At 40.3% G+C, this 22,663-nt stretch overlaps 1 protein-coding gene across 2 annotated transcripts in view; it reads right to left on the bottom strand.

The window, feature by feature from the left end:
• Nucleotides 1–18,201, bottom strand: part of RIF1 (replication timing regulatory factor 1) — a 58,423-nt gene extending 40,222 nt beyond the window's left edge. The window contains exons 1-9 of one of the 2 annotated variants that reach the window (XM_059393956.1): nt 18,073–18,201; nt 17,579–17,692; nt 16,705–16,783; nt 13,890–13,986; nt 12,783–12,910; nt 12,600–12,694; nt 10,183–10,372; nt 8,122–8,214; nt 1,557–1,695 (exon numbers count right to left, since the gene is read on the bottom strand). In XM_059393956.1, the coding sequence (XP_059249939.1) occupies nt 1,557–1,695; nt 8,122–8,214; nt 10,183–10,372; nt 12,600–12,694; nt 12,783–12,910; nt 13,890–13,986; nt 16,705–16,783; nt 17,579–17,682 (925 nt within the window). In that variant the 5' untranslated portion in view covers nt 17,683–17,692; nt 18,073–18,201. Of the gene's footprint in view, nt 1–1,556; nt 1,696–8,121; nt 8,215–10,182; nt 10,373–12,599; nt 12,695–12,782; nt 12,911–13,889; nt 13,987–16,704; nt 16,784–17,578; nt 17,693–17,858; nt 17,933–18,072 lie in introns of those variants that run through there. The other variant, XM_059393957.1, reaches the window with a different exon arrangement.
• Between the last annotated feature and the right edge of the window lie 4,462 nt (nt 18,202–22,663).

Raw genomic sequence — 22,663 nt, 5'->3', positions numbered from 1 at the left:
GGTTAATGAAAATAATCACCTTACAAAATACACTAAAAAGGGTACAAGAGGATTATTAATTGTCTTTGGCAGAGAAAAAATACTTGATGAAATCAATATTAGCAGATCTTCTAAACATACAGTATTGAGGGATGCCTGGGTGGCTCAATGGGTTAAAGCCTCTGCCTTTGGCTCAGGTCATGATCCCAGGATCCTGGGATCAAGCCGCGCATGGGGCTCCCTGCTCAGGGAAGAGCCTGCCTCCCCCACCCCTGCCTGCCTCTGCCTACTTGTGATCTCTGTCAAATAAATTCTAAAAAATCTTCCACAAACAAAAACAATACTGATTATATCTAAGATTAACTACCCAATTGAATAGCCATTCCTACTGACCGACTTTTGGGCTATGTTGGAGGCAGGCCCCTGGCCAGGGCGGCCTCCGCCATTAAAAGATGGCGCCTGGCTAGTTGCCAGGTTAGGATTGCCTCATGAGACTAAGCAGAACGCCCAAAGAGGAAGTAAACAGCATTGGTTGCTAGCGAAGTTGTTCGTTTAGGTGCACAGCCTGATTCGCTCCCTCCTGTACCCTACTCGCTGATTGGTCATGTAAGCGTATATAAGTGTGTAGACTTGCGGAAATAAAGAGAGAGAAGATGCATCCGAACCAGGGTTCTTGTCATCCTTGCGGGCCGAGGGCGATAGGGCTATATACTCCTCCTCATATATACAGTTGACCTTTGAATATGGGTTTGAATTGCATGTGTCCACTTATACAGACTGTTTTTTAGATAGTACAATACTCTAAATGTATTTTCTCTTCCTTATGATTTTCCTAACATTTCTCTAGCTTACCTTACTGTAGAACTAGAGTATACAGTACATATAATATACAAATTTGGGGGTTAATCGACTGGTTACGTTACTGGTTTCTGGTCAACAGTGGGCTGTTTGTAGTGAAATTTGGGGTAAGTGAAAAGTTACATGCAGTGGGATGTTGGCATCCCTAACCTCCCACTGTTCAAGGGTCAACTATATATCAAACACCTCCACTAGACAATAGGAAGATAAAGTTACGATAAATCAAAAGGAATCATTTGTATATATTAATAGTGAAAACCCACTTTAGGCACTATTCTAAAGATCCTGTGAGAAAAAAGTTTACCAGTCATGTTTCACAGCTATCACATTGTTTCCTATCATCTAATCGCTATGTGATCTTTGATAAATTACTTAATCTTTCTAAAATAGTGATAAGACTTGCTATTTCAGATCTATTGTGATGATTACAATAGAGGTACTCAAAAGTGCTCAACTAAGTACTAAAAAGCCACAAATGGTATCTGTCACTTTGCTCAATTTTTGAAATAGTTTAAAACAAATTTTCTTATCAGTGGTGTTCAGTAATACCTAGGCTTTCTAATTCTATTTTTAGCTCTAAGTTTATTCCCTTAAAATAAAATGAAAAATATTCAATAGGTTAAATTTCAGTACAAAGTCCAAAAAATCAGAATGGCTTTCTTTTCATTTTGAGGAAAAATCCACAGAAAAATAAAAATTTTAACATATTATTTACTTACCTGGATTCAAAGCAAAATTATCTATTAAACTCTTCCATGCAATAAAAGCTATTTTTTTAATCATGGGAGCTCCACTACGAAATCCTAGTTCTTCCAGCTGTAACAGAGAATTAATGAAACTCCCACTTCGATGCAACGTCTAAAAAGGAAAAATCATAACAAAGTTATTTAACTGCCTAAAACAACATATAGGAACTATTATTTTTCACTTATCTAATTTATTCAGTGTTAGCTATGTAAAGTCTTAAAAATTTAAATTTTAGAATGTACTGGATTCTGTCTGTACATTCAAAACTCAGGATCACAAAGATATAATGCTCCATGAATTAAATAATGCACAAAACAGAACATTTCTAAAACATTAGAGAAAATTAGGAAGATAAGTCCCAAATTTTACCAGAGTACCAAAAAGATAGTATCCATATGAAAAAATAGTATTTAAGAAAAAAGGGAAAAACGGACAAATGACAAGTAAACAAGGAAACATTAAAAAAATGAAACATTAGCAACTGTAGCTATAAATCACATATACACTGAACAGCATATACACATTAATATAGAATAACTTGCTTAGAAAATCAAAGAATCCATAAGAAAGCTACTAGAGCTAATAAATTCAGCAAGCAACTGAATTTCATTCAGCAAGCAGCTGAACTGAAATTCAGCAAGCAACTGAACAAGATCAACACACAAAAATCAGCTGTGCTTCTACACAACAGCAGCTAACAACCTGAAAAGGAAATTAAGGAATAATTCAATTTACAACAGCACCTAAAAGAATTAAATACTTAGGAATAAATCTAATAGAGGTGAAAGGCTTGTACACTAAAAGCTACAAAATACTGCTGAAAAACATTTAAAAAGACCTGAATAAACAGAAAACCATTCCACATTCAAGTATAGAAAGTCATTTTTTTTTTAAAGATTTTATTTATTTATTTGACAGAGAGATCACAAGTAGGCAGAGAGGCAGGCAGGGAAAGAGGGCGAAGCAGGCTCCCTGCTGAGCAGAGAGCCCTTATGTGGGGCTTGATCCCAGAACACTGAGATCATGACCCAAGCTGAAGGCAGAGGCTTAACCCACTGAGCCGCGCAGGCGCCCCAGTACAGAAAGTTTTAATACCATAAAAATGTCAATATGACACAGAGCAATCTACAGATTCAACACAATCTCTGTTGAAAGTACAGCAGCCAAGGTGCCGGGGGGGCGCAGTCGGGGGGGGGGGGGGGGGGAGGTCTGCCTTCAGCTCAGGTCATGATCCCAGAGTCCTGGGATCGAACCCCCTGACTGGGCTTTCTGCTTAGTGGGAAGCCAGCTTCTCCCTCTCCCTTTGCTTGTGTTCTCACTCTTGCTGTGTCTCTGTCAAAAAGATAGATAAAATCTTATTTAAAAAAAAAAAAAAAAAAAAAAAAGGTACAGCAGCCTTTTCACAAAAAAAGAAAAGACAATCTTCAAATTCATTATGGAATTGCAAAGAGCCCCAAAACAGCCAAATCGATTCCAAAATAGATTTGGAGAACTTACACCTCTTGCCTTCCAAACTTACTTCAAAAACTGAAGTAATTAAAACATATGGTAATGGCATAAGGATAAACATATAGACCAATGAAATAGAAAACCTTAAAATAAACCTCATATGCTGTCAATTGGTTTTTTTCTTTCTTTCTTTATCTGGGGGTGGGGGAGATCAGGGAGTCTCAAGCAGACTCTGAACTGAATGTTGAATCCCATGTTGGGCTCCATCTCATGACCCTGAGATCATGACCCAAGACAAAATCAAGAGTTGGGCACTTAACCAACTGTGCCACCCAAGCAACCCTGCTGCCAACTGATTTTTTTTTCTTTTTTTAAAGATTTTATATATTCATGGGGCGCCAGGGTGGCTCAGTGGGTTAAAGCCTCTGCCTTTGGCTCAGGTCATGATCCCAGGGTCCTGGGATCAAGCCCTGCATCAGGCTCTCTGCTCAGCAGGGAGCCTGCTTCCCTTCCTCTCTCTGCCTACCTCTCTGCCTCCCTGTAATCTCTGCCTGTCAAATAAATAAATAAATCTTTTTAAAAAATAATTGTATTTATTCATGAGACAGAAAGAGAAAGACAGAGGCAGAGAGATCAGGCTCCCTGTGGAGCTGGGAGCCCAGGATAGAACTTGATCCCAGGAACCTAGGATCATGACTTGAGCCAAAAGCAAACGCTTAACCTACTAAGCCACCCGGGTACCCCTTATTTTTCAACAAGGATGCCAAGACCATTCATTATATAGAGACCATTCTTTTCAACAAATGGTGCTGCCAAATTGACTACCCACATGCTAAAGAATGAAAACTGGATCCTTGTCTTACACCATATAGAAAAATGAACTCAAAGATTAAAAACTTATGAGAACGAGAACTCTAAAAATCCCAGAACAACACAGAGGGGAAAAAATAATCATGACACTGGATTTGACAACAACTTCATGGCTTTGACACCAAAAGCACAGGCAATGAAAGAAAAAGATCTAATTTATACTGGACTTCATAAAAAACTTTTGTGCACCAAAGGATATTATCAAGTGAAAAGACAACATTACAGAATGGGAAAAAATATCTGAAAATCACGTATCTGATAAGGGATTAATAATCCAGAGAAAGGGGGTGGTGCCTGGGTGGCTCAGTGGGTTAAAGCCTCTGCCTATGACTCAGGTCATGGTCCCAGGGTCCTGGGATCGAGCCCTGCATCAGGCTCTCTGCTCAGCAGGGAGCCTGCTTTCCTCTCTCTCTCTCTGCCTGTCTCTCTGCCTACTTGTGATCTCTGTCAAAAAAAATAAATAAAATCTTAAAAAACAAACAAACAAAAAAATCCAGAAAAAGAACTCCTACAACTCAACAACAAAAACAAACCACCCAATTAAAAAAGTGGGCAAAAGGGGCACCGGGGTGGCTCAGTGGGTTAAAACCTCTGCCTTCGGCTCAGGTCCTGGGATCAAGCCCGGGTCCTGAGATGGAGCCCCACATCAGGCTCTCTGCTCAGCAGGGAGCCTGCTTCCTCCTTTCTCTCCCTGCCTGCCTCTCTGACTAGTTGCAATTCTGTCTAGCAAATAAATAAAAGTCTTCAAAAAAAAAAAAAAGTGGGCAAAGGCAGGACACCTGAGTGGCTCAGGTCATGATCCCAGGATCCTGAGATAAGCCCATCTCTCTAATCAGCAGAGAGCCTGCTTCTCTCCTGCTGCTTGTGTGTATGTGCGTGTGCTCTCGGTCTCTGTCAAATAAATAATAAAATCTTAAAAAAATTAAAATAATTTTTTTTTAAAAAATAAGCAAAGGCTTTCCTGCCCTGGGTTCTGAGTAGTCAGCTATTAGGTCTCAGAGACCAAAATCCTTAGGACTTGAGACTAGGTGGCTGGTCTGAAGTCACCATGCCACAAAACAACTTAACTGAGTAACTGCTATGGTTATCACTTGGGAGGACCATGAGAAGAAGAGAAAGAAAAGTCAAGAGGCTCATGAACGTTCAAAGGCAGATGAAGGCTAAGCACCACCATAAGCATCATTATCCTGAGAAAAAACCAAAAATACTATTAAGGTACATAAAAAGGGAACCACCAAACTAAAGAATGATGAAAGATTCCACAGGGAACAGTACCTCCCTATCTATAGGGCACAGAGAAGCAATCCTGAGCTAACATGCTTTCAAATATAGTTAAAAGCAAATAGAGAAAGCAGGAAAATAGGAAGACTCTCTGCTCAAGGTTCACACCAGGGAGAAACAGATACTAAGTTATTTGAATAGGAAAGAGAAACAAGAGAACAGGAAAAAGGTTGTTTACTGTTACTGAAGTCTGCTCCACCGAAAATGGCTTTATATGAAAACCACCTAAATATGCAAGATTAGGAAATGGATTTATGTTTCAAGAAGGCCCACATAATACGTCTTAGACTGAAAGTCACCTTTTACCTCTCAATATATGGTGAACAGAAAAACCCCTCATCCCTACTACATACAACCTCGGTTATTACTACCAAGGGTAATGTAAATGACAAAGCTGTGAGCAAGGTGGGTCTTGTGACACAAAGAGGTAAAAGGTTATTTGGGAGAACTACATCCAGGTTACTAACAATCCTGAAAATGACGGATCATAAATGCCGTCTTACTTGCTTGATAGCAGCTACATACAAGTAACTCCTTACAATCATTACTGATGGCACACCAATCAGGAAAACCACCACTAATGTGACGGTTTCTGCATTATTACCCAACAGCCTTTAAGTCCGCCATCAAGAGAACTATTTATCATATTGTCAAAAACATTAAAACGCCCCAGTTTTACAAAACAGAACAAAATGTTCTGGAAGGGCTAACACATCAAAAACCAAAAAATAGGGGTGCCTAGGTGACTCAGTCATTAAGCTTCTGCCTTTGGCTCAGGTCCTGATCCCAGGGTCCTGGGATCAAGCCCCGCATCAGGCTCCCTGCCAGGGAGGGAGAAAAGCCTTTGCTCTCCCTCTCCTACTCCCCCTGCCTGCTTGTGTTCCCCCTCTTGCTGTGTCTGTCTGTGTCAAATAAATAAAATCTTTTTAAAACAAAAACAAAAACAAAACATGTTCAGCAGGGAAAAACCAGAAGCGCCTGAGTGGGTCTGTTGGTTAAGCATCTGGCTCTTGACTTCAGCTCAGGTCATGACCCCAGGATCCTATGTCAGGCTCCTCACTCAGCGGGCATTCTGCTAGAGACTCTCTTTCCCTCTCCCTCTGCCCCTTCCCCTCAAACACTCTCTAAAATAAATAGGTAAATCCTTAAGGGAAAAGAAAAACTAGAATGAACCCCAGTGTATTACTGATAGGAATGTAAAACAGTACACCCACTGTGGAAAACAATTTGGAGGAGTCTCTAAAAGTCAAGCACAGAACTACCATTATGACCCAGCAATTCCATTCTTCTTCCACATATATCCGAAAGAATTAAAAGCAGAGAATCCAACAGATGTTTGTACATCAATGTTTACAGCAACATTATTAACAGCCGAAATGTAAAAACAAGCCATGTGCCTATCAACAAGTGAATAAACAAAATTAAGTTACAGAGCAAAATATTATCCAGCCATAGGAATCAAATTTAGTTAAGTGCTTGCTACAACATGATTAAGACTTGAAAAAATTGTCTAGCATAATAAGCCATATACAGAAGGACAAACAGTGCATTTACGTGGGATGCCTAGAATTAGCAAATCCAGGGACAGCAGGTAAAATAGCATTTACCAGGGGCTAGGGGTAGGGGAGCAGGAGGAGTTATTGTATAATATGTATAAAGTTGTTGGGAGAAGATGAAAAAGTTTCGGGTATAGATAGTGATGCTATTTACACAACTTGTATATGTATTTAATGGCACTGAACTGTACACTTACGAAGGTTAGGAGAAATATCATTTACCACAATAAAGAAAAACACATCTCTTCCCCTCAAAAACAAACGAACAAATAAAAACCCAAAACCCAGCTTGAAGACAAAACATATAGTCAATCCTAACAATCCACCAAAATTCTATAAAGTCCACAGCAAACACTGTGTTAGCAAGTACTGAGCCACTGCTCCTAAGAAACATGCAGGGTTAGGTTCCTACAAAAACCTGTTCTGTCAAACAAACTCAACCTTGCTTCCTATTTACCTCCATTTAAAGACACCATATGGATTAGTGATTCTCTAACACTGAACTCATATGCAATAGCACGGTTATTCATGACTACACAGAGCTTATGTAATGTGTAATTTCCCCAAGGCCCATCACAGTCTTTTGATGCTTTGGAACCACAGACAATACTTTGGCACGAAGCCGAGGGGCCATTTAAAACTAAATTCACTAAAAAAAAGGTACAAAATGGGGGAAATGTGTCATTAAGTGGATTTATGTAAAGGACTTTTTTAAAAAATACTTTATGTATTTGAGAGAGCATGAGAGAATCCACACATGCAAAAGCAGGGGAAGGGGCAGAGTGAGATGCAGGTTCCTGGTTTAAGCAGGAAGCCCTTTATGGGGCTCACTCCCAGGACCCTGGGATTATGACCTGAGCTGAAGACAGATGCTTAACCAACTGAGCCACCCAGACATCCTGAAAAGGACATCTGTTTAAAAAAGAACACTTAGGGGTGCCTGGGTGGCTTAGTCGGTTAAATGACTGCCTTTGGTTCAGGTCACTATCCCAGCCAGAGTCCTGGGATTGGGTCCCACACTGGGCTCCCTGTTATTAAGCAGGAGAGTCTGCTTCTCCCTTTCCCTCTGCCCCTGCTCATGCCCCTTCTCTCTTGCTGTATGCGCCCCCCACCCCCCAGCAAGAACACTGAGTTCAAATAAAAAGGCAGGGCATTATCTTGCTCTACCTCAGCTGAGAATCTGCATACTGGATGACTCAAATTCATGCCACTCTTTAGATTTACAATTGACTGGAAAAGCAGCAGAAGTACTTATTGTGGGCTGGCAAACAAATTTTAGTGAACAGCTGAATCTACATATATGGTATACATGAATAATGTAAAGTTAAGAAATGAAAGGGTTTCACAGGTATAAACTGTGCACTATTAACTGTAGACTTACCTTCCCAAGAAGTCTGACAAATAAAGGCCACAATTTTAAAACGTAAGTCTCATTCTTACTCATAAACAACTTTTGGAGTTCTGAAAGTAATTTCTGCAAACAAAAGCAAAAACACTCTTGAGAAAACAAAATATGCAGTATCAGACTGTCTTAGTTGAAGTAACGTTTCCCAATGTTTTATTAGAAAAACTTTCATGTATATAGCACAGCTGAAAGTTTTACAGTGAAAGCCCAAATATAAAAATCATTAATATCTTACTATGCCTGCCTTATCACAAATTTGGCCATTATTCCATCCGTCAATTCAGCTTAATTTTTTTCTTCCAATATACTTTTCCCTGAAAACTTTAGCATGTGTACCATTAGAGTTCAAATGATAATGTTTTAGTTCTTCACTCTTAAAAATACACGAATAGGGGGCACCTGGGTGGCTCAGTGGGTTAAGCCTCTGCCTTCAGCTCAGGTCATGATCTCAGGGTCCTGGGATCGGGCCCCACATCAGGCTCTCTGCTCGGCGGGGAGCCTGCTTCCCCCTCTCTCTCTGCCTGCCTCTCTCCCTGTGATTTCTCTGTCACATAAATAAATAAAATCTTTAAAAAAAAAGCCACATTAATAACTTCATGGCTAACAGCTGAGAACATTTTCAAATTTATAAAGAGTTTTACATATGCTCTTAAAAAATTAATAAACGTAACCAAAAAAACCTTGCAAAGACACTGGAGTTACTTTATTGGGCTCCAAACATTTCCATGAGGCCTCCTGAATTTTAAAAAAATAAACAAAATCCCAGGTATTAAAATCTGGAAGGCTCCCTCACCTCACCTAGATTACTGAAGTTCTCTCTGAACTAGTTTCCCTTCTACTCAACTCCTTTAGAAGTCTATTCTCAACACAGGCACAGTAATCCCTTTAAAGCCCAAGTCAGTACACACAAACACTCCTAGACTCAAAATCTTCAAACAGGTTTTCAATGTAAGCCAGAGGAAAACAAATAACTGCAATACTGCCAACGTCCTCTGTGACTGGGCCCTGTATTTCTCCTCTCCTAATCCTCTCATCCTCATACACTCTGAAATATTGCACATGCCAGTGTTCACTGAACACCAACAAACACAAAATGATCAGAGCAGGGTCTTTTGCTCTCATGGTTCCTCCTGTCTAGAATGAGTTTACTCCCTATCACCCAAGTTGCTAATTCCTGTACCATTTCAAATTACTGTTTAAATACCCTATTCCTGGGATGCCGGGGTGGCTCAGTGGGTTAAAGCCTCTGCCTTCGGCTCAGGTCATGTCTCAGGGTCCTGGGATCGAGCCCCATATCAGCCTCTCTGCTCAGCGGGGACCCTGCTTCCCCCTCTCTCTCGACTGCTTCTCTGCCTACTTGTGATCTGCCTGTCAAATAAATAAATAAAATATTTTAATTAATAAATAAATATCCTATTCTTTTTCCTTCCATGACCATATCCTTCCTCTCCAATGGCACTCTCCATCTAGTCTCTACAGTTCTCCATAATGTTCTTCACTGAATATATTACATTCTCTATTACCTCTCAGACCCACTAGACAAGAAGCTCCACAAGCTCCCTTTGTTCACTGCTATATTCAGTGTATAAAACAATACCCGGCATGTAAGTGCTCAATAAATATGTTACAAAAACAATGGTGGAGAAGACTAAAACTCAAGGCAAGTATTAACTTTAGGAGAATGTACACATTACATGCACTTATGTGCTTTAAACTTATACCTATTGATATTATCTTAAAATAACCCAGATAGCCCTGAAATCAGTTAATGTCCTTCTTTTTCCAGAAATGCAATCCCCTTCTATCACTAAGGGCAATGGGGATGAAATAAAATGCCCAGATCCTACAAACACTAAATAAAACAGCTCCCTTCCTTTAAGTAGTACTATTGCCTACACTAACTTAAGCAATTATTTATGTTCTATTAAAAGTAGAACTTCCTACATCATAATGCAATTATACCAGTATGATCCCTATGCTTGGGCCAGAAACTTACAATGCAGTATCCAAAAAATCCTTACACAAAACGATACTTACAGTAGTCATAAGCTGCTCTGTGATAGATGCTATTTCTTGTTGTTTCTGAAGCAACAATGGCATTCCCATCTCTAGAGCAGTTGCTCCCCGCAAATGTACCTTTTGAGCTGAATGAACCACTAAAGGTATGACCAGTTTTGCCCACCTGACTGACTCTTCTCCCATTTGAACTGGGGCTTGTTCAATTAGCCTGTTAATAGAGAAATCAATGAAATTAGCTTGACCTCACCTTTTATGTCTAAACTACCAGGAAAATAAGCAGCATACAGAAATATTCCTAATACTGTCCATCTATTTTAAAATATATACATATATGCATACACACAGATTTTTATTTACTAATTTGTAGGTTTCCATATTATTTTTATAAATTTAAAAAATAAGAATACACCATTTTGGCTTCAAATTAATATTTAAAGAATTGATCTTTTTAAAAGGCAAGTAAATTCAACATTCTTTTAGAAGACAGCCAGAGAGGGCCACCTGGGTGGCTCAGTCGGTTAAGAATCTGCCTTCACCTAAGGTCATGATCCCAAGGTCCTGGGATCCAGTCCCGTATCACATAGGGCTCCCTGCTCAGTGGGGAGCCTGCTTCTCCCTCTACCCCTCCCCACCCCTGCTCCTGCTTGCTCTCTAATAAATAAAATCTTAAAAAGGGGAAAAAAAAAAAAAAAGAAAATAGAGAATTGTGATATAGTGTAAGCATCATTCAGGACATCAGACCACTAAGTAAAACAAAGAGTTCAATTACAGAAAACTTTTTTTTTTAATTTTATTTATTTATTTGGCAGACATCACAAGTAGGCAGAGAGGCAGGCAAAGAGAGAAAGGAAGAAGCAGGCTCCCTGCTAAGCAGAGAGCCCAATGCGGGGCTCGATCCCAGGACCCTGGGATCATAACCTGAGCTGAAGGCAGAGTAAGCTTTAACCCACTGAGCCACCCAAGCGCCCCAACAGAAAACTTTTAAGAATGAAAAACTAGGGGCGCCTGGGTGGCTCAGCTGGTTAAGCGACTGCCTTTGGCTCAGGTCCTGATCCTCGAGTCCCGTATCGGGTTCCCTGCTTAGCAGGGAGTCTGCTTCTCCCTCTGACACCCTCCCTTCTCATGCTCTCTCTCTTTCTCACATAAGATCTTTAAAAAAAAAAAAGAAAGAAAGAAAAACTAGTAAGATAAATCACACAACACAGTCTATGTGCCGTTAGCATGTCCCTGAAAGAATAGGGATGCACAAGAAGGTAAAGCATTTTCCTGTTCTCCCATCTGCTGCTAGTTGCTGTTAATGCCTTCTTATATCCCCTAACCCTAACCCTACCTGAGAGCCCATTATTATTATTATTATTATTATTATTATTATTACTTTTTAAACTCTTGCGAAAGCTTTAATGGAAATAATTTTAAAAATCAGAATCGGGGCGCCTGGGTGGCTCAGTGGTTTGGGCTGCTGCCTTCGGCTCGGGTCATGATCTCAGGGTCCTGAGATCGAGCCCCGCATCAGGCTCCCTGCTCCACAGGAAGCCTGCTTCCCTCTCTCTCTCTCTCTCTGCCTGCCTCTCTGCCTACTTGTGATCTCTGTCTGTCAAATAAATAAATAAATAAAAATCTTAAGAAAAAAAAAAATCAGAATCATAAGAATAAATGAAACAAGATGGGATCAGGAGGGAGACAAACTGTGACTCTTAATTTCACAAAACAAACTGAGGGTTGCTGGGGGGAGGGGCTCAGGAGAGGGTTATGGACACTGGGGAGGGTTATGTGCAATGGTGAGTGCTGTGAAGTGTGTAAAGCTGGCGATTCAGACCTGTACCCCTGGGGATAAAATATGTTTATTAAAAAATTTTTATTAAATAATTTAAAAAAATTAGAATCAAGGGGCGCCTGGGTGGCTCAGTGGGTTAAGCCTCTGCCTTTGTCTCAGGTCATGATCCCAGGGTCCTAGGACCAAGCCCATATCGGGCTCTCTGCTCCACAGGGAGCCTGCTTCCCCCTCTCTCTCTCTGCCTGCCTCTCTGCCTACTTGTGATCCCTGTCAAATAAATAAATAAAATCTTAAAAAAAAATCAAAATCATTTTTGCAGCAGCAACATAACCAAGATTTTTACCTATGCTCTATAGCCAACATGGGGCTCAGACTCATGACCCCAAGATCAAGAGCAGCATGCTCTACCAAGTAAACAAGACAGGAACCCCAACCAAGACTTCATTTTTAAGACTCAGTAAAAATAAAGACAATAAAGAAAGAAACCTAGTAACTTAAACATATCTACTTCCTTCTTTTTCCTGTTACCTTTTATCCTTGAGACTTTTACAAGACATTTTGTTCTTTTAACTTCTAACTCGTATTTTAGTCCCCAAAGTCCACTCCTTGAAGTAAATTCTAAATTTAATGAAATTAATCTTCTAAAACAACAAATTCATACCTTATGATGACATTTAATGCTTCATAATCAACAACTGCAGAATGCATCTCTCCTTTATTAAATACTATTTCTAATGAATCAATTATATTGGATACCTAAAAGACAGAACCAAATAAATACAAATAAACCTCAATTTTTTAAGTGGCACGTAGTTAAGAAAATGTATACAAAAACCATACTCACTACTTTGCCAATGACTTCAGCAGGAAATGTCTGCTTGGATAGCACCCAAAGTGCCCTAGTACGTACATTTTTGTCTGGGCTTTTAACACTATCGTTCAATTTTAAAAGCAGTTCTTGAGTATCTGTCTCTGAAAAACAAGCAGCCTTAATTATGTGGAACAGATTGTACACTTTAAAATCTCTAATACAGAAACAAAAAAATAAATATCTATCTGTCAAAAAATTAAATGCGTATTCAAAGAGGATCAGTGAACCAATGCTAATAGCAAATTTCTTCCAAAACACAAAACTTAGGTTAGATGGGAAAGTATATTCAGAGAAAACAAACAGTATACTCAATCTGTGCAACTGAAAAAATTTCAGAGGTATCATTACTTCTAAACATATAAAACAATTTTTGGCAAGATGTTATGAATCCTACACCTCTGTTCTAAAATGAACTTCTATTTTAGATTAGGAACATCTGTATGTATAAAAAAGGGCATAAACTTTACCATCAGAAAAGAAGATAGTAGTAACTTTCAGGCACCCTTATTCCCTGTCCCGGATTTCCCCCTTTCGAAAGATCACCTCCTAGGTTTCCATTAAAATGACAAACTACAGAGTGGTAATTAAGATTCCTTGAAAACTTAGCTGCTTTTGAAGATCCAAATTATCTCAATACCACTATGTAAAAGAACTTTTCAATTCAGCATGTTCTTTTGGGTATATGCTTGTTTTATACAATAAAACACCATCTAAATTATTACCTTTCAAAGAATATATGCTTTGTAAAGAAAAAGGTTCAATTTTTTTTTTAATTACAATCACTTTAAAATAGGTTTATATTCTTTTAGAGCAAATCTGGTGGTATCAAAGTTAAAGCTATGTCTAGAAAAAAAGAGATCTTCTAAAAGATGATAACCAAAACACTAGTTCTTTCTCAAAAGTAAATCCTGAACTACTAAAGCTATGAAACTAAAAGAGAAGTAACAGTACTTTTAACATATCAAACCATATTTATAAACTCTAAAAATATTTTTTCTGTCATAGTGGGTGCTGGATACTCCCAGACCAAGTACTAAAATATAAACTCTAAAAATATTACAAAACAATAAATTTAACTACCTGATAATCCTGAGGTAATTTTGGGATTATATAAGCAAAACCCCAAGGCCTGTAGAGCAGCACTACAGAGATCTGAATTCTGACTGGAAATGTGCATCTACAAAAATAAAAAGTACATTTGTTATAAACAATTAAAACTAGAAATTCTCAGAGAAACAGACCAGAAAATAAAAATATTTTAATCCAATCAATCAACAAAATGTTTGAGAGTAGATAAAAAAGGAATAAAACCAGGAAGCCATTTATACAGCTTGGCAAAGAGGAAGAGCACTAGAAAGAGATCACATAAAAAAGAATGTTTCTCTTAAAAGAACATCTCCACATAGCTGAAAGCAATAAAAGAGCCAACAAATGGAAAATGCTGAAGACACCTCCACAAAAGGTAAGCAAAAGACTCAAAAACTAAAACAGGCATCCTAGCTTTGGAGTGGAGTGACACCTCCAAAGCTAGGTTGGAATGGAACATTTACGGAGGATCTGAAGTGATAAGAGCTTTAAACATTAACTTAAAAGAAATCCCTACTTTGTAGATTGGAAAATTTGAATATCGATCTGGAATTTAAAGCCCAACCCATGTTACATATGTATAGGCTATAAAATCCCAACTGTCAAAGGTAGTCTTGCTATATTCCCCAACCCTACATTTATTTGTAACTCTGTGTCTTTCTTGGTACAATTTCCTATTTTAAAGTGATTTATTTTCAAATCCCCTCACTGCTCTGAATCAGATATCCAAGGAATCCTCAGGTATTTGCTGCTCCTGAGCAGGAAAAATAGGTATATGAATAGACACTTCCCTGGGGCACCCCTTTTATAATTAAATAAAATACACACACACAAAAACTGGAGCATAAGACATATTATTATTATTTTTTTTAATCTGACAGACAAGAGATCACAAGTAGGCAGAGAGGCAGGGGAAAGCAGGCTCCCTGCTGAGCAGACAGCCCGACGCGGGCTCGATCCGATCCTGGGCTCAATCTGATCCCAGGACCCTGAGATCATGACCTGAGCTGAAGGCAGAGGCTTTAACCCACTGAGCCACCCAGGCGCCCCACATAAGACATATTAAAACAACGAATTCAGACAACCACAGAAAGAGCATTACTGAGACTGAGAGCTACTACTGTATCTCCTGGAGAATAGCTAACTGTGATCACCATTTTTTTTTTAAATTAAATATATATTCCTGAAGTATTCCCCAACAGTGTTGTCTTCAAGAACATTGTGGGTGGGGCACGTGGGTGGCTCAATCCTTTAAGTGACTCTAGCTTTCAGCTCAGGGTCCTGGGATCTGAGTCCCAATTCTCTCTCCACCTCCCATGCCCTCTTAAGCACTCTCTCAAATATACCAATCCTTGGGAAAAAATGTTGTGGGTTCTGGGGTACTCTGTTCTGGGGTACTCAGTTAAGCGTCTGACTCAAGTCATGATCTCAGGGATCATGGTCAGGGAGTCTGGTTGAGATTCTATCCCTCTGTCTTCTCCTCCCCCACTCTCTCTCAAATAATAAATAAATCTTAAAAAAAAAAAGTTATGGGTTTCTAGACTCAATACTAACAGAACTGTAAACAACTATATAGAAACATGTTATATTTCACCTAACCTGGCTCCTATTCTAAAGGAATTCAATTATCCTTGTAGTGCTTAATAATTCACCTAGAACGCTTCTGTTGACTTTCCTATCATTAACCGCCCACGTGCTTTCAAATAATTATTCAACAGGCATTTAAGTTACAAACTGTATTAAACAGTGCAAGCAATTGAGTTCCTGATCCTACATGTTCTTGAACACCAAATTTATGAGGATGCATGTTTTCATCACATCCAATATACTGCTGAGATGCAGAACACAATAATGAAGAAAAACAGGATATTACAATTAATACTGTCTAATAATACTATCAGTAAGTCCTGAACTACTACACAAAACTAAGTTCCTGCTTACACTACAAAAAGCACTTACACAAACAAAAAGCATAGGAATACTTATGGTTAGGCCGTACCTTAATTGCCTCAACATTTAACTGGAAACCATGCTAAAATGTACAATAAATGACAGAATATTCCTTTTTAAAAACACAAAACATGATCATAAAAATAAGAACTCTGGAGATGTAGTTCAACCTCTTCATTCTAACAGCAAGGAATTCAGAAACTAAGTGTTCAGGACAATCACAAAGCCACTGCGTACTGAGGATAAGAAGAAAAGTCCACAGTCTGATGTTACTATAACACCTCCCTACAAATAAGCAGAGAAGATAATCATAATAACGGTTTTTTAACCAGATAAGAGTGGCAAAAATTGATGGTGAGTGAAGGAGTTAAAAAAAAAAAAAAAAAACCTGCCAAAAATAGACCAAAGACAAAATTACAGAATCATTTACTTTCAAATACATTCCCAGAAAAAGACAAAAAACATGAAATAATTGCTTTTAAGTTAGAAGTACAGGTTTTGGAAGAGCGCAGGACTCTTGATCTCAGGATGGTAAATTGGAGCTCCACAATGAATATAGAGATTCCTTAAAAAAATAAAATCTTAAAAAAAGCATAGGTTTTGTATTAACCTGGCAATGGGCAACATTATGCAAGTTAAACCAATTTCTTCTACAAAGTGGGGATTCAAGAGTACCCTCACAGGCACACACAGCATTAAGAGAGTACAGGTAAGGTAATTAAGAAAGTACTCGATACATATTAAACACTGACAGTACTATAATGATCCTGCTTGTATTCCATTTCAAAGTTTTTATGAGTCAGCTGGTAAAATTGTTTTTCCCCTCAACAAAAAAACCATTCAATAAACAGATACATACTTTTAAAACTCTGAATAGCTGAGGAAGTTTTTTCTCAATTTCCATAATGACTTCTTTTCCATCTTCTCCAGTCATTCGACTGAAAAATAGAAAGAACACAAACTTATGCAAATGACACACAAAGGAAACTATAATTACCCCCTAAAATACCCCTTTTTATCCTCTTTCTGAAGTTTGTTAGAACTCTACCAAGCTGAGGAGCCCAGTGCTTAAAATACTTAATACCTGTAAATACATCATGCAATATACGGCCTGAATTTAATGCAAGAAGAACCCTTACGAGTAACTTTTGCTCCACAGTGTACACATTTGGACCCTCTCAGCATGTAAAGAGGGAACACGAAAACCCAGTGCGAATTACAAATTCACTAAAAATTTATCAGATCTTTATCGTTTTGTACCAACTGCTACCCTTTCCTAGCTGTTCCAAATAAGTAGGTAACTCAGCAGAGTTAATCTGATTTGCAGATTAAAAAATACTGTGAGGCATTTAGTGAAAAATGAAACCCGGGCTATTGCTCTCTATTAAGTAAACGATTCTGAGTTAACGCACTGTCCCAATACCAGGGCGGCTTACACTGAAAAGCATCCCGCCAGCATCCCCACTTCCAACCAAACTTCAAAAAAAAAAAAGTCCCCCGCCAGCCGGACACACGTGCGGGCTTCCTCATTTCTTGCCCACGCTCTGAGCTCTGCAGCAACACCGGGAACGTCACTGAGCACGCACCAGCTCCCCCCACCTTGCCCGCGACCCCGGCGTCCTCACCGCTGCCATGCCCCTAGAATACACAAACTCGCTTCTGCGTGCCGCACGGCAACTATCTTCTCCCCCAAACCCGCCACAGCGCTCACCCCCAACCCCGGCGGGCCTCACCTGGTCAGGGTCAGGTAAGCGTCGGTTTGCTCTCCATGGGGGGCGGAAGGGTCTTCCAAGGTCTCCAACAGCGGCGCCAGGGGGCTCTGAGCCGGGGCCGTCATGTCGGCCACCCTAAGGCACGGACCGGAAGAGAAGAAAACCCAATGACCGACCGAAAGAGCCCCGCGGCGGCCGGGTCCGGGCCCCTGCCCCAGACCCGCGCGCCCGCCCCCGGCCTCACAACCCCATCGCGTCCACATGCCCGGCCCCTGGCCCCCAAATCCAAGACCCGAACCACCTCCTCCTGCGCCTTGCAACACGCAGCGGGAGCCCACGCTGCGCTCCGGCCCAGGCCCGCTCCCGCCACCACTTTCCCGGGCAGCTTTCAACAGTGGGAGGAGACCCGCCGGGGGCGGGAGAAGCCCGGGGAGCGAGGCAACCAGCCGCGAGGGGGCGGAGGGGGCGCTAAACTGAGAGTTGCCAGGGCCCAGCACCGTGGCCCCGATACTTACCCCGCGTACGAAGATCAGGGCTGCGTCCTCTCCGCGGCTACCCCGCGGCACCCCGACCGAGCCAGAACTCGACTTTCCCGGCTCGGGCTGTTTACTCTCGCGTGCGGTCCGCTCCCTCCCAGACCAAGATGGCGGCGGGGGCGGGCCCACGAGCGCGCGGGAGTAGGGCAGTCCTGGCGGGAGAGCTTCGAGCCAATCCAACAGGCAGAGGCGCGCCGAAGTCATCGATCGCCTCCCGGCGCATTGGGCTGCTTCGCCTAGCCCATCAGGGGCGTCTTCTAGGTGGGGGTGTTTTGACTGAAATTTAACCCGCGAAGGACTTGAAATTCAAAATGTGAATGACTCGTCAAAGTTCACCAGACTAAACTTAGTGGGCCTTCAGACTCTTAGAATTCCAAGCCCTGTACTTCTTGAAATACTAGCAACAAGTTATTTAGCAAGAGATGAGCGCACTGTAATGTTTAAGACTAGGAGCTGCAGCTAGATGGGTGTAGATTCCAGCCCTAGCTCTGGGTGACTTCAGCAAATTAACCAACCTTTTTAGGCCTCGATTTCCTCCTTGGGAAAATAGGGATGATAATGGTAACTACTTAAGGTGAAAGTGAAGTGAGGAAAGATAGAAGCAGCCTTTGGTGTTCACATTTTAAGTGTACTTAACAATGGCCTGGGGGTATTCATGATTAAACTATAGATTTCTGGGCCCTGCCCTTAGACATTGTGATTCAGTAGATTTAAGTAGCTCCCAGAGATCTGCATTCTTTTATTTAGGCCCCAGGTATTGAAGGGTGGGACTTGGCCAGGCCTTCAGTCAGTGGAGAAAGAACTGGCGGGAACAACTTTTTTTTTTTTTTTTTTTTTTAAGATTTTATTTATTAGAGAAAGAGAGCACAAGCCAGTGGAGGGGCAGAGGGAGAGGGAGAAGCTGGCTCCCCACTGAGCAGGGAACGCCCCTTCCACTTGGGGCTAGATTCTGGGACTCCAGGATCATGAGCTGAGCCAAAGGCAGATGCTTAACCTACTGAGCCACCCAGGTGCCCTTTGATGAAGAATTAATATGCTGCTCCCCTTTTCCGCAGCCTCTGAGCCCTGTCCATACCACACAGGATTGTATCAATTTGAAACCAGGAACCTAAGGCTCGGCAGCAAGTGGTTTTTCCACTTTGTCCTCACAGGTTTCGGATCTCCCACCCCTCAAGCTTCCACTTAAGGAGTATAACTATCAATAAAATCAGCTCCAGAGGTCAGGGCAACATTTACCCTTCTCTGTCCTGAGCCTAGTGACTGCCAGACTAAGAACTCAGTACAATATATGTTTCTTAAGCAAAAAAAAAAAAAAAAAAAAGGAAGAGAAGAAAGGAGACATACAGATCTTGTGAAACAAACTGTGGACATTAAAGAGTTTAAAAAAGGAGTGAAGAGTCGGATCTGGGTGAAGGTAAAGAAAGGTTTTCAGTGCAGCCTGATAGAGAGTTCTATAAATGTGAGTGGGGAAAGTGCTCGTTTTGTGGGCTTTGCAAAGACAACATGGATATTAAGAAAGTAAAGAAGTTTTGAGATGATAAATGAAAGATATGGACAAGTTTGCAACATTAAGATCTCAGTACAGTAGAGATGTTGTATTGGAAAGTGAAAGAAGATCTTGAAACCGTATTTTTTTTACTGTGGCTATGAGATGAGATTAATGAAAAGGACACTGAGTTTGCCTTAAGACGGTACCTCTGCCCTTCTTTCTGCGCCTTCCGGTGCTATATTCTTCCAACACTTATCACTATCTGCTATCTCATTATATATCTATTTTTTATTGTCTGTCTCTCCCCATGGGCATGTAAATTCTTTAAGAATAGGGACTTTGTTTTATTCATGTTTTTCCTTGTATTTCATTTACAAAGAAGAGGTGTGGGGGGGGTCATGTTGCTTGTACCTCTTTCAAATGCATAGTCCTGTGATCTTCCTAAAATGTTTCATTGTAGTATTTTATTATTGCCACTTCCAGGACTGAAATTCTTCAGTGGTTCCCATCAATCATGGGATGAATTTCAAAATTTTTGATACAACATGTAGGCCTATGATGACTGGGTGCCTGCTAATCCTCGTCTCCAGCCTTATCTCCATTTCAGCCAAATTTTGAAGAGTGGACCAGGATCTCTAGTAACTCTTTGGTCTTTGAAGATCTGTGTTCTTGCGTTTAGAGCATTAATTGCCTTTTTCAAGTATGGTAAGTAAGAGTAGATTAAAATAACAGCTTTTCATTAAATCCTTCCTCTCTCTACTCTTTCCACAAGGAAAATTAAATGCTTCTACCTCCTTGCTGACATAGATCTTTATTCGGAAACCTGTTAAAATAAATCTCTCATTAATTATTGTTGTTTAGTGTTGTTTTTTTTTTTAAGATTTTATTTTTAAGTAATCTCTACACCCAGTGTGGACCTCAGACTCACAACCCCAAGATCGAATATCCAATGCTCTACCAACTGAGCCAGCCAGATGCCCTATTATTGTTCACTTACAAATGTCTAAGTGACAGGGTTGAGAGTTACTCTGAGGAGAATTAGTTCTAGCCTAATCTCAATCAGTGCCCCTCCCTCTTTTTTGGTATTTTCTCATCTAATGAGATTACAGAGTCAAGACAAATCCTCTTCCTCTCCCAGCCTCACTCCACACCCTTCTAGGAGATTGCTGTCCCCACGCTTCTCTTTTACAGACATTCTGGAACTACTACCTTAGATCTTCTTTAGCTAGGCAATAAATTCAAGACAAATCCTCTTCCCCACCCAGCCCCCTCTCTCCACACCCTTCCAGAGAGATTGCTATCCCCAAACTCCTCTTTTGTAGAAATTCTGAAGCTATTACCATAGATCTTCTCTTATTAGGCAATAAATTCATAGTACCTGCCATTCAATAAGTACATTTTGTTGCTTTTTTTCATAAGTATATTTTGAATTAATTTTTTATGCATTAATTCACCCATCTTCGCCTAATCATTCAACCAATATACAATTTCTGTCTTCCTTGCCTCTTCAAATCCTATGTATCTTTTTCTTCTCAGAACATCATGAAAAGCCTTGCATCTTCAATCCAGGATAGCTTCTAACTTCCCCATTTCTGTCTTTAACCACATCATTACTCAGCAAATATCAAGCCTATAATCTTGGGTGTCTCAATGACTCTTTTCTCCTATGTGCCCCCAGTAGTCCTAATGATTCCTTCTATTTAATAAGTGTTAGACCTGTCCACCTAATACCTACCTACGATCCCAATTTATGGCCTGAACATAATCATTTCAAGATTATAAAATCGCTTTTTAACTGCTTTTTATTGAGTGCTAGATATTGCATATTCATTATCTCATTTATTCCTCACCGTGGTTCTAAGATGAAGAAGTACTTTTCCTAGATTTACAAATTCAGGGTCCTGGGATTGAGCCCCGAGTCAGGCTCTCTGCTCAGCAGGGAGCCTGCCTCTGCCCCATCTTTCTCTCTCTCTGCCGGCCTCTCTGCCTACTTGTGATCTCTGTCTGTCAAATAAAAAAAATCTTAAAAAAAAGGGTAAAATAGAGAATTTTAATCTAGTCATATGTAACTCCATAGCTAACATATTTAAGCTACATTTATTCATGAACATTTAACAAGCTCTATCCTGCATAAAGCACTGGGGTAGTATGGTTTTCCTAACAGATTTATTCTTGAACATGGTAAAAAGAATTCAATATAAAGAGTCCTATGGAAGCGCACTAATTACAGGACTGCAGTAGTAATTCATTTAGCAAAGTATCCATCTGTAATCCATATTACTGGTGTTAATGCAGTAACCCAACTCTGGAACCCAATAGATGAGGATTCAGATAGGGGCTCTGCCCCTGTGTGACCTGAGATCCTCCAGAAAAATGTTTAGCTCGGGACACCTGGGTTATTTATTTATTAGTGAGAAAGAGAGCACAAGCAGGTAGAGGGGCAGGGGGAGAAGCAGACTCCCTGCTGAGCAGGGATTCCACATGGGGCTCCATCCCATCCCAGGACCCTGAGATCATGACCTGAGCTGAGGGCAGACCTAACCCACTGAGCCATCCAGGTGCCCTCCATAATCTGCATTTTTTTTTAAAGATTTTATTTTATTTATTTGACAGGGAGAGAGAGATCACAAGCAGGCAGAGCAGCAGGCAGAGAGAGAGAGGAAAGCAGGCTCCCTGCTGAGCAGAGAACCCGATTCCATTCGAGGCTGGATCCCAGGACCCTGAGACCACGACCTGAGCAGAGGCTTTAACCCACTGAGGCTTTAACCCACTGAGCCACCTAGGCGCCCCCATGATCTGCATTTTAATAGACACACTAAATGTGTCTTTTTAGCACCAAATTGGAGATTCCTACTGTGTACAAGCCACAAATTTTCCTTAACTTTTATAGAACAGCTCTTAATTATTACTTTTATCTGTAATTGGAAAATATCTATTTTTAAAAGAACACACCTAAAAAATGAATAAGTAAAAATAAAATAAGATAAAATAAAGGACCCCACCTATGTATGGCAGGAATCTTTTGCCTATATCTCAAAACATATTCATGCAGAGAAAACAAAAGTCTTTCATAAGCTCAAA

The sequence above is a fragment of the Mustela nigripes genome, chromosome 3 (assembly GCF_022355385.1).
Source record: "Mustela nigripes isolate SB6536 chromosome 3, MUSNIG.SB6536, whole genome shotgun sequence".
In the NCBI taxonomy this organism is placed as follows: domain Eukaryota; kingdom Metazoa; phylum Chordata; class Mammalia; order Carnivora; family Mustelidae; genus Mustela; species Mustela nigripes.
The sequence above is the reverse complement of the archived record's forward strand: the minus strand, read 5'-3'. Positions and strand labels throughout refer to the sequence as shown.